Below are 12,724 nucleotides of genomic sequence, written 5' to 3' on the forward strand. Positions count from 1 at the left end.
TTCTCCCAGTCCCCGGGTTCGCTGCTATTTCTGGCCAATTTGTATGTCACTTCCTTGGCTTTAATGCTATCCCTGATTTCCCTTGATAGCCACGGTTGAGCCACCTTCCCTTTTTTATTTTTACGCCAGACAGGAATGTACAATTGTTGTAGTTCATCCATGCGGTCTCTAAATGTCTGCCATTGCCCATCCACAGTCAACCCCTTCAGTATCATTCGCCAATCTATCCTAGCTAATTCACGCCTCATACCTTCAAAGTTACCCTTCTTTAAGTTCTGGACCATGGTCTCTGAATTAACTGTTTCATTCTCCATCCTAATGCAGAATTCCACCATATTATGGTCACTCTTCCCCAAGGGGCCTCGCACAACGAGATTGCTAATTAATCCTCTCTCATTACACAACACCCAGTCTAAGATGGCCTCCCCCCTAGTTGGTTCCTCGACATATTGGTCTAGAAAACCATCCCTTATGCACTCCAGGAAATCCTCCTCCACCGTATTGCTTCCAGTTTGGTTAACCCAATCTATGTGCATATTAAAGTCACCCATTATAACTGCTGCACCTTTATTGCACGCACCCCTAATTTCATGTTTGATGCCCTCCCCAACATCACTACTACTGTTTGGAGGTCTGTACACAACTCCCACTAACGTTTTTTGCCCTTTGGTATTCTGCAGCTCTACCCATATAGATTCCACATCATCCAAGCTAATGTCCTTCCGAACTATTGCCTTAATTTGCTCCTTAACCAGCAATGCTACCCCACCTCCTTTTCCTTTTATTCTATCTTTCCTGAATGTTGAATACCCCTGGATGTTGAGTTCCCAGCCCTGATCATCCTGGAGCCACGTCTCCGTAATCCCAATCACATCATATTTGTTAACATCTATTTGCACAGTTAATTCATCCACCTTATTGCGGATACTCCTTGCATTAAGACACAAAGCCTTCAGGCTTGTTTTTTTAACACCCTTTGTCCTTTTAGAATTTTGCTGTACAGTGGCCCTTTTTGTTCTTTGCCTTGGGTTTCTCTGCCTTCCACTTTTCCTCATCTCCTTTCTGTCTTTTGCTTTTGCCTCCTTTTTGTTTCCCTCTGTCTCCCTGCATTGGTTCCCATCCCCCTGCCATATTAGTTTAAATCCTCCCCAACAGCACTAGCAAACACTCCCCCTAGGACATTGGTTCCGGTCCTGCCCAGGTGCAGACCATCCGGTTTGTACTGGTCCCACCTCCCCCAGAACCGGTTCCAATGCTCCAGGAATTTGAATCCCTCCCTGCTGCACCACTGCTCAAGCCACGTATTCATCTGCGCTATCCTGCGATTCCTACTCTGACTATCACGTGGCACTGGTAGCAATCCCGAGATTGCTACTTTTGAGGTCCTTCTTTTTAATTTAGCTCCTAGCTCCTTAAATTCGTTTCGTAGGACCTCATCCCTTTTTTTCTATTCCTTTCTCCCTCGTGTATTTACCGAGCTTGATTCAATTACGAGTCCATGCTAAATTTGCTGATCTCAGTTGGGCAACATTAGGGAGGTTACTGATGGCCACAGGGATCGTGGATTAGGGAGAGGATTGCTCCCGACGACTATCCAGCAACTCCTGTGGCGGTTTAGAGCTTGGGTGAGGACAGGTTCAGACTCAGCTATGATGGTCCTTGAAGTTGAAGGATGTGCTGGCTCTACCAGTCAAGGTTCACACACAAAGTAACGTTGCTTGGATAGCCACCTTAGACCTTTAGAAATTAGTTTTGGTAAAGTTTATTTTGCACCTTCCAAGCTACTCCATTATGCTTCCTTCCATGGAATACCAGCTATTGCAAGTGACCAAAAGGAAAGTTTCAGTATCTGTTATTTTCAAACTAGGCCAGGACATAAGTCAGTTTAATAGCATCTCAGCAATGCTATTAAAGAGGAGGTGCTTCACTGGGATAATGGGAAAAGGGAAGGTCAGAGGGAAAGACAGCTCTGATTTGTCTCATGTACATCACTTGGCTGATAACAGGGGCTTGGGAGCAGATCTATGGGATTCATGTGTTGACTAGGGATTCATGTGTTGCACAGAGTACCTAAAACAAGGGTGATAGGGGACGTTTGTGAAGTGACCGCTTCCATCGGCTGGAAGGAACCCACTGCCCGCCCGATGGCAGTCAGTGGCCCAAGGCATTTTAATGTTAGTCTTATTCGAATTCCATCGACAAGTTGATCATTCTTTCAGAGCAGCTCGCCAATCAATGGGGACGGGAAAGCTTGACAGTTCAATCATGGAGCCCAGCTGGCTGAGGTAAGTAAATGGGAGGGGAAGACAGGGGTCAATTATTGTGGGGGTCAGGCGATGTATTAATGCTCCTTAAAACGCTTTTTTGAAGTGACCTGCAGAGATGTTTTTAAGGATCGCTGGTTAGGCCGCTCTATGCCAAGTGCCAATGGGAAGGGCTTGAGCTGGTACATTCCGCCCATTAGTCCTTCAAACTTGCATCAATGCCTATTGATGTCATAGCACCCGACTGACGCGAGCTAATGGGGGATTGTACTAGAGTGGGTACAGAGGAGATTTACGAGGATGTTGCCTGGACTGGTGAATTTTAGCTATGAGGAAAGATTGGATAGGCTGGGTTTGTTTTCTTTGGAACAGAAGAGGCTGAGGGGAGACCTAATTGAGGTGTATAAAATTATGAGCAGCCCAGATAGAGTGGATAGGGCAGACCTATTTCCCTCAACAGAGGGGTCAACAATCAGGGGGCATAGATTTAAAGTAATTGGTAGAAGGTTTAGAGGGGATTTGAGGAGAAAGTTTTTCCACACAGAGGGTGGTGGGGGTCTGGAACTCACTGCCTGAAAGGGTGGTAGAGGCAGAAACTCTCACCACATTTAAAAAGTACTTGGATATGCACTTGAGGAGCAGTAACTTACAAGGCTACAGACCTAGAGCTGGAAAGTGGGATTAGGCTGGATCGCCCTTTGTCGGCCTGCATGGACACGATGGGTCGAACGGCCTCCTAATATGCCGTAAATTTCTATGATTCTATGCCTGCTTTCGGTGACCACCTTGGCCGCACATTTCAATGCCCTTACCAGACATCGGTGGGAACAGGGCGGGAAGTTCTACACCACCATTTTCATCGTGCTCCCACCTTGTTCCCACCTGACCATAGGGATGAAAAGAAAATAATGCAAAATTTGGAAAATGCTGGCAATGCACAACAGAGATGGCTGCATCGGAAAAGCTTTGGTTACTTAAGAAAGATATCAGAGTGCTACTGGTGTCTATGGAACCACAGCTCGGAGAAAAAGTCAACACTTCCAGGATGTGAGGAGATGGTAGAAAATAAGAAAAACGCACACCACTTCTCTCCGGTTACGAGCTCGACAAGTTCCCTATCTCAGTCACGCTCCCCTGAGCACGGAGCAGAGACCGGGGAGGAATTTTAACCCTCCCTGTTGGGCGGGAACAGATCAAGTGAGCAGCTGAAATGGAATGGCTCCATTTCCCGCCATTTCCAATTTTAATGCAGTTGGTTTTGGCGGCAGATGACACACCTACCGGACTCGGGAGGTGGCCTCATATATAAATGCTAATCGGGGTCCTCGGGCGTTAATCCCGACGGCATTTTAACTGGGGCCCGAGTGGGGAGGCCGCCACATTGTTAGCTGCCGGTAAGGACAAAGAGGCCCACCAGGTAAGTGGAAAGGAGTGCTCCTCTCGGCCCCACAAGGGAACTCTCAGCCTTCCCAATTCCCAGACTGGAAGTAGAAGCAGAAGGGACCGGAGAGAAGAAAATCATGCTGGGTCCCTCTTATGCACCTCCTAGTGGCACACTTCAGAATTTTACTGACAGAGCCCCAGGAACGTGTTTCCTGATATCCTTAACTATTATCCTTTTGGTGCATGGAGCTAAACAAAAAACCCAAAAATAAACAAATTGAGAAAAATAACTTGAAAATATAGGTTTTTTTTTAAAAAAGGAAGGACACAAACTACGAGTTGTGGTTTTGGTTTCCGATGTCTTCCGTCAGCTTTCCTTTTTGAGCGTTTTGAAATGATAAAGATTATTTTGGGTCCCAATGTTCTCCCATTCTTTGACACACCCTCCTCGTTACTCAAAATGCTTCCTCCAGGTGTATGATCTCCACACTATCTAATATAATCTGGCGTCACTAAAGCCAGGCTTTGCTGAATGATTGACTTACCTCTCTTTCTGCTTTTTGCTTTTCTATCTGACGGGGCAATAGACTTCTGGCAGACAGTTTCATTATTGGTGGAATACGAGCTGTAGCCTGGCGTTAAAAGATTAAAAAGCACAGTTTAAAAAAATATCTAATAAAAGTTATCTACTTCTTATAATTTATGCTCAGGATTTCCTTTTCCTGTACCACGTGTGGGGGATCCAAAGCTGGGGCCATAAATATGAGATAGTCATTAATAAATTCAAATGGGCAATTTGGGAGAAACTTATTTCCCTAGTGAGTGGTTAGAATGTGGAACTCGCTACTACAATGAGTATTCGAGTCGAATAGCATAGATGCATTTAAGAGGAAGCGAGATATAGACACAAGGGAGAAAGAAAGAGAGGATATGGGGAAAGAAGTTTCTCCTGAATTCCCTATAGGATTTATTAGTGACTATCTTATAGTTATAGTCCCTAGTTTTGGACTCCCCCACAAGTGGAAACATTATTTCAAAAGAGGTGTACGCCCTGTGAGTACTTTACATTAACCTTATTCATAGTTCTTTTGCTTGTAAACATGATTATCTAATGGAAGCTAAGACTAGCACGTACATCAAACAGGTGGTGGGTAGAGTGTCCACTGCACCCACCCGATATCATCGAGGGGAGGCCCTAATGATTTTCCTGATGGGGCTTTATTTTAATATTAACAGTGAGCTGCCGGGGCTATTTGTGCTATCGATAGGCAGTTCTGCAGGGTGGGAATTCAAGCAGGGCTGCCGCTATTTAAAGGCAGCCTGCACCTATTAAAGGGGAGGTGCACTTTTCGATAGGTAAATTTTGGAGCTGCTTTTTCATGCTGAAAATAGAAGTTGGTGCTGCGGATGAGGTTAGCAGCGAGAAGGAGGCCCACTTTCCCTCTTTTGGGCAAAATAGTACAGCCGCAGTGGAGAGGGTTGGTTACTAATAACAATGCAAGCAGCATAGCTCCTAGGACATGGTAGCCATTTCAGAAGAAGTTCAATGACCTAATCAGAGCAGCTAAAGTAAGACTCCCATTCACACCTCTTTTGCTCTCTGCTAAGCCCTGCGTCTCAGGCTAAAACAGGTGTAGGACTCTGTCGCCCACGAAAATTGCATCAGGTGGGCCTTGGTTGTTAATAGAGTGGCAGAGGTGCCCCGATTTTCACTTGCTGGCTGCCTGTTTTTCAAGCAAGAAATAGGCAGTTGACAGTCACCCCCATGGTGTCATCCCGAAAACCAGTGGAGTTTGCACCTGTAATTCTGAATCATTATGCAAATAAGATTAGACATATAAATTGCATCTTATTAGCAGTTGGGATTTTGGCGGATCTTAAACTGTTTTGCACCTAAAGATGAAAACTGCCCCCATTTCATTTTCTCTCCAACTATCAGATAGCAATAACATAACTGCAGGCATGGAGGTGAGTGAGAATCAGGACAGTCTGATTGATCAAATGACTCGACTTAGAGGATGGTCCTACAATAAGTAGACTGTCTTTTGCCTCCATACTAATGTAGGCCCATACCCTCATTATTCATGAAGAAACTTACAAGCAGCATTGCTTAATGGAGTACTTCTGACCGTCAGTTCTTGAGTTTCAAGTAGCATGTCTTCATCTTTTAAAAGATACAAAAAAATCATCAAAAAGTCACCGACATTAGCTATTTATTGTCCAAACAGGAATTTTGCTGGCAGTCATTCTTGGAGTGAACTTCCTCGGGGCTTATCCCGCTGCACTACCATAACTTTGGTGAAAGTTGGGCGGAAAGCTCGCCGACGAGGAAATTCACTCCATGATTCCATCCATTACTACCAATATCTTGCATTTGAAAACTAACATAAAACATACATTGACAAAGTGCAGACTTCAGCAGATGCTCTGGGCATCCTTTCTGAGCTTACTTATTGCAATGACCAGAACTTCAAAATCAAACTGAATTTGGTACAAAGACATTAAAATGAATGGAATGAAAATCAGGCAAGTTCTGTAAAGCGATAATTGATCATTGTTATTTCAGCACACAGTTCACTTAATATTATTTTCATAAAGGTCATATTTGTTACTTGAAGAATTTTTAAACCCCTCCCAATCCCCTGCACCATTCCATACTCGACCTCTACCATTACTGTTCTGTAGCTTGACACTGGGAAGCAGGTGAGTGCAACCTGGGATTACGCTCCCTCCGATTGTCCCTCACTTTCTTTGGGAAATATATCACTGGATACTACAGTAGACAGATCATCATATTCAATGTTTAAAGCTCTTTGAAACAAAGGGTAAAATTTTGAAGAGAACAGTTCAAAAATCTTTTGTAGTAGGTAAACGCACCAAAGTATTGCTCCAGTGCTATCGTGTTCAGTGGCCGTGGATCCTGTAAATACTTCAAAATTCCTTCTGTACAATAAAGAGATGGCACATTTATTAATTAGGTTGGAGACTGTGAACCATATTTAACTAATCCATTCGTAAGCTCTCTGCTTCTTTTGCTTATTTAGAAAGATTGCTAGGGAGAGAATCAGTCAAAATGATAAAAATGTACCTATTCCACCTTCGTATTGTTCGCAACATGTCTCCAGTTCGCAGAAATCATCTAAAATCTCGGTGTAAAGTTCATAATGATTACCATCGAGACCTGCAATGGGTAGAAAAAAGAACACTCAGCCATGTTTGTGCCAGAGATCAAAACCATACAATCTAGAAAGCAGTGAAAAAGTTCCTTAAACTGCCACACCTCCGATTAAAGGGAAAACTTCTCGTCTATTGAATGTTGGTTATGTATGGAGAAGAAGAAATTGAATCATAACAAAACAAAACAAATAAAGAGGAAGGAGAGTGAGCCCACACAGCACAAAACATGATGAGACACAGAGCACAAAAGGAAGACAGATGTTAGTTAACCCAAATGCCCGGCATGAAAACCGACTTTACTGGCACGTTCCCGACAGAAACCCATCTACCGCTATTGTTACTGTGGAACGGACTCAGGGTGCCAACGCATCACCAAAAAGACCACAGCTTTTTGCCTCATGATTAAATTCAAATATGGATCCAACTGTGTCATTTGCGCCTTTGACACGATTTTAACTGGGCGAGTGAGAAGCCTGCCCAACGCAAACCCGTTGAGTAAAACCACGCAGGATTGGCCTCGCAAACTGACCAACATACTGGCCGCTGATTGTAATGGGGCTCTCCTTCCTCTTTATTCCTTTGTTTTCTTGTTTCCGTCTCTTCAAACATAGCCAGCATTCACCTGCAGGCACTTGGGCCACTAGGATTTGTATGCCAGCTTTCACTGCTCTGCTCCCTGAATCTCAGGCTACCGTTACTCCCTTTTATAAGAATGTAAGAAATAGGAGCAGGCGTAGGCCTTTGGCCCCTCGAGCCTGTTCCGTCATTCAATAAGATCATGGCTGATCTGATCATGGACTCAGCTTCACTTCCCTGCCCGCTCCCCATAACCCTTTACTCCCTTATCACTCAAAATTCTGTCTATCTCTGCCTTAAATACAGTCAATGACCCAGCCTCCACAGCTCTCTGGGGCAGAGAATTCCATAGATTTACAAGCCTCAGAAGAAATTTCTCCTTATCTCAGTTTTAAATGGGAAGCCTCTTATTCTCAGACTATGTCCCCTAGTTTTAGTTTCCTCTTTGAGTGGAAATATCCTCTCCGCATCCAGCTTGTCGAGCACCCTCATTATCTTACAAGCTTCAATAAGATCACCTCTCATTCTTCTGAACTCCAATGTGTATCGGCCCAACCTATCTTCATAAGTCAACCCCATCATCACCGGAATTAACCTAGTGAACCTTCTCTGAACAACCTCCAATGCAAGTATATCCTTCCTTAAATACGGAGACCAAAACTGTACGCAGTACTCGAGGTACGGCCTCACCAATACCCAGTACAGTTGTAGCAGGACCTCTCTGCTTTTATACTCTATTCCCCTTGTAATAAATTCCATTGGCCTTCTTGATTACTTGCTGTACCTGCATACTAACTTTTTGTGTTTCATGCACAAGGACCCCCAGGTCTCTCTGTACTGTAGCACCTATCAATTTTTCTCCATTTAAATGAAAATTTGCTTTTCTATTATTTCTGCCAAAGTGGATAACCTCACATTTTCCCACATTATACTCCATCTGTCAAATTTTTGCCCACTCACTTAGCCTGTCTATATCCCTTTGCAGATTTTTTGTGTCCTCCTCACAATTTGCTTTTCCACCCATCTTTGTATCATCAGCAAACTTGGCTACATTACACTCGTTCCCTTCATCCAAGTTATTAATATAGATTGTAAATAATTGAGGACTCAGCATCGATCCCTGAGGCACCCCACTAGTCACTGTTTGCCAACCGGAAAATAACCCATTCATTCTGACTCTCTGTTTTCTGTTAGTTAGCCAATCCTCTATCCATGCTAATATATTACCCCCAAACCAGTCAACTTTTATCTTGTGCAGTAATCTCTTATTTGGCACCTTATCGAATGCCTTCTGGAAATCCAAATACACCACATCCTCTGGTTCCCCCTTATCAATCCTGCTCGTTACATCCTCAAAAAACTCCAGCAAATTTGTCAACATGATTTCCCTTTCATAAAACCATGCTGACTCTGTTTGATTGAATCATGCTTTGCCAAATGTCCCGCTACTGCTTCCTTAATAATGGACTCCAGCATTTTCTCAACAAGTTAGGCTAACTGGTCTATAGTTTCCTGCTTTTTGTCTGCCTCCTTTTTTAAATAGGCGTTTTACATTTGCAGTTTTCCAATCTGCTGAGACCTCCCAGAATCCAGGGAATGTTGGTAGATTACAACCAATGCATCCACTATCTCTGCAGCCACTTCTTTTAAGACCCTCGGATGTAAGGCATCAGGTCCAGGGGACTGGTCTGCCTTTAGTCCCATTATTTTACCTAGTACTACTTCATTAGTGATAGCGATTGTATTAAGTTCCTCCCTACCCATAGCCCAATGGTTATCCATTATTGGGATGTTTTTAGTGTCTTCTACCATGAAGACCGATACAAAATATTTGTTCAACGTCTCTGCCATTTCCCGGTTCTTCATTATTAATTCCCCAGTCTCATCCTCTAGGGGACCAACATTTACTTTAGCTGCTCTTCCTTTTTATGTACCTGTAGAAACTCTTACTATCTGTTTTTATATTTTGTGCTAGTTTACTTTCATAATCTATCTTCCCTCAATCATTGTTTTTAGTCATTCTCTGCTGGCTTTTAAAAATGTCTCAATCCTCTGGCCTCCCACTAGTCTTGGCCACATTGTATGTCTTTGTTTTCAATTTGATACTCTCCCTTATTTCCTTAGTTAGCCACGGATGGTTATCCCTTCTCTTACAGTCTTTCCTTCTCATTGGGATATATTTTGTTGCGAGTTATGAAATATCTCCTTAAATGTCTGCCCCTGCCCATTCTTTAGTCTACTTTAGCCAACTCTGTTCTCATACCTTTGTAGACGCCTTTATTTAAGCTTAGGACACTGGTTTGAGAACCAACTTTCTCACCCTTGAACTGAATTTGTAATTCAACCATATTATGGTCACTCATTCCTAGAGGATCATTTGCTACGAGATCATTTATTCATCCTGTCTCATTACACAGTACTAGATCTAAGATAGCCTGCTCCCTGGTTGGTTCCACATTGTACTGTTCAAGGAAACTATCCCAGATACACTATGAACTCTTCCTCAAGGCTACCCTGGCCAAGTTGCTTTGTGCAATCAATATGAAGGTTAAACTCACCCATGATTATGGCCGTTCTTTTATTACAAGCCTCCATTGTTTCTTGATGTATGCTCCATCCAACAGTGTAGCTACTGTTTAGGGGGCTTATAGACCATGCCCACCAGTGACTTTTTAGCTTTATTATTCCTCATCTCCACCCAAACTGATTCAACATCTTGATCCTCTGAGCCAATATCGCTTCTCACATTGATCTCATCCTTTATTAACAGTGCTAACCCACTTCCTTTTCTTTCTGTCTGTCTGCCCTTCCAAATTGTCAAATACCCCTGAATATTTAGTTCCCAGTCCTGGTCACCTTGCAACCATGTCTCTATAATGGCTATCAGATCATACCCATTTGTATGCCAATTCACATAATCTAGGCAGACACTTCAGAGTGAGTGTTGCATTACCCCAGGGCTTGCTTTTAGAGCATGTTATTGAAGTAAGCTGGGTGAGTAGCTGCAGTGCATGGTGTGGATAGTGCCGCACTGCACCGGTGATGGAGGGGGTGGATATTGAGCTCAGTCGCAAGGCCCTCGTCAATCGGGCCGCTTTGTCATGGGTGGTGTCAAGCTTCTTGTGTGTTGTTGTGGCTGCTCCCATCAAAGCAAGTGCTGAGTATTACATCATACTCCTGACCTGAGCCTTATAGAGAGGCTTGGTGTGGATATTATTTAGCTTCTGCTGTAAGCTGGGATGGGCTTCTTTATTTCCAGAGGAGATGTGAATGGAACTCACACTGTAGGATCATCAGCTCCTAGCCTTACAATAGAAGAAATATTACTGATAAAGCAACTGAACATAGTTGTGCCAAGGGCACTGCCCTGAGGAACCCTTTCAGCAATGTCTTACAGCTGCCGGGAGGGCACTGAGCACCTCAAGTCTCATCGCCGAGAGCATGCAGAAATCAAGCGCAGGCAGCAGAAAGAGTGGGCGGCAAACCAGTCCCACCCACCCTTTTCCCTCAACGACTATCTGTCCCACCTGTGACAGGGACTGTGGTTCTCGTATTGGAATGTTCAGCCACCTAAGGACTTATTTTAAGAGTGGAAGCAAGTCTTCCTCGATTCCGAGGGACTGCCTATGATGATGATGATGATGTAGCTGCAATGTCCTGGCCAACCATGCCCATCTCCTTGTGTGTCAGGTATGACTCAAGCCACTCAAGATAGGAGTTTCTCGTGGGTGGGACTCCTAACCTAGCAGCGCAACGTTGGTGAATGACCATTATTAAGTTCAAAAATGAGCAAAGCAAACAATTAAGTGTATAGCCGACAATATGCAACAGACTACTTGCACCATTTACCAGACTGTGTGTGCAAAACGCCAGAATTCAAAGACTCCTCCACAAATTAATTTTCACGCTCAATCTCATAGCATGCCACATTCTGCTTGCGCAAAAGTGCTTTTAAAGAATCTGTCTACAGATGCATCTCACTGATAATGTGCAAGATTCTCTTATTTCCTAAAAGCTGCTGGAGCAGAGACCTGTTGCATTAGCTGCTTCTGCATTCTGGACGCAGGTGCTGGGCAGCGCCATCTGAGCGGAGTGCTGGTCCTCCTGAAGCGAAGCCAAGTAGCTGTGGTCTTTCAGTGACGGCAACTCAATGGTGCCGCTTTGACTTCTCATGTCTGGGAACAAAAACAAATGCACAGAAATTGAAGATCATTGTACAAAATATCAGCATCACATGACCAGATGCTGAAGAGCAGATGATAAATTTGAGCACAAAATCTTGGATTTGCTGGACTGAAACTTCTAATTTTAGCAATGGGGGATACTTGGCAAATATGAACATTATTTAAATATATATATATATGTATATATATATATGTATAGTCACCATAAACCAACAGAGCTCATCATAAACCATTGAGTCCATATTAATTCAACCTTGAGATGGGTTACTGTGTTAGAACTTCAACCAGTGTCATTCTGCACGGACCAAGAGCTGGAAAGTGGGATTAGGCTGGATAGCTCTTGTCGGCCGGTGCGGACACGATGGGCTGAAATGGCCTCCTTCTGTGCTGTAAATTTCTATGATTCTATGATTTTATAATCAGGTGGAGATTGTATGGTGAATAGGTTCATTTCATTGTTGGCTAGGTTTTCTTTGCCACAGTGAGTATTTGGCAGGCTTTCACAATTAAAGTAGAGCTGCTATGATACTGGCCAGACTGATCTGGATTGAAATCACGTACTGTGCAGTGTCACATTTTATTCAACAGCATGTTACAGAGGAGAGCATTAACCTGTATTCAATATATTGCTGATGCTTCTGGAGTGAATCTCCCTCTCCCCTCTTCGCCCCAGTCCACTGACTTATGGCTCAGATCCTGGAGGAAGACTCACAACAATTGTGTTGCGAGTTAAAGGAAAACCTGTGCAGGCACAAGTTCCCCATCAGTGACAAGGACATCACTTTGACCCTGTCCAGGGCAAGAACAAGCCTGTAGATTTTGAAGCAGAATTGCCAGCGAATGTGATCTATTTCCTGCTGCAATGTCATGACAAAAGTTCACATTTTCTTGTTTAAGGTTACATAATCTGCAGTCAGTTGCTGCCCCTAAAAAATACATTGCGAAAGTCATCGCTGGCTATAGATTTGCATTCAAAAAAGCATGTTTAGTTTTGACTTGGTTGTAATGTACGAAAGTGTTTTTGTCTTGGTTACTTTCTGTTTCACTTCAGCAGAGTGTTTGTACCATTGTGTTACAAGCCTGCCAAATATTCACTGTGGCAAAGAAAACCTGGCCAACAATGAAATGAACCTATTCACC

General features: G+C 43.5%; 1 protein-coding gene across 1 annotated transcript in view; it reads right to left on the reverse strand.

The window, feature by feature from the left end:
- ciita (class II, major histocompatibility complex, transactivator) overlaps positions 1–11,573 on the reverse strand; it is a 52,207-nt gene extending 40,634 nt beyond the window's left edge. Inside the window, exons 1-5 of the mRNA XM_070901758.1 lie at positions 11,432–11,573; positions 6,736–6,828; positions 6,525–6,590; positions 5,746–5,811; positions 4,193–4,279 (exon numbers count right to left, since the gene is read on the reverse strand). Of these exons, the coding sequence (XP_070757859.1) occupies positions 4,193–4,279; positions 5,746–5,811; positions 6,525–6,590; positions 6,736–6,828; positions 11,432–11,573 (454 nt within the window). The remainder of the gene's footprint in view (positions 1–4,192; positions 4,280–5,745; positions 5,812–6,524; positions 6,591–6,735; positions 6,829–11,431) is intronic.
- Between the last annotated feature and the right edge of the window lie 1,151 nt (positions 11,574–12,724).

This window comes from Pristiophorus japonicus, chromosome 15, assembly GCF_044704955.1.
Source record: "Pristiophorus japonicus isolate sPriJap1 chromosome 15, sPriJap1.hap1, whole genome shotgun sequence".
Classification (NCBI taxonomy): Eukaryota; Metazoa; Chordata; class Chondrichthyes; family Pristiophoridae; genus Pristiophorus; species Pristiophorus japonicus.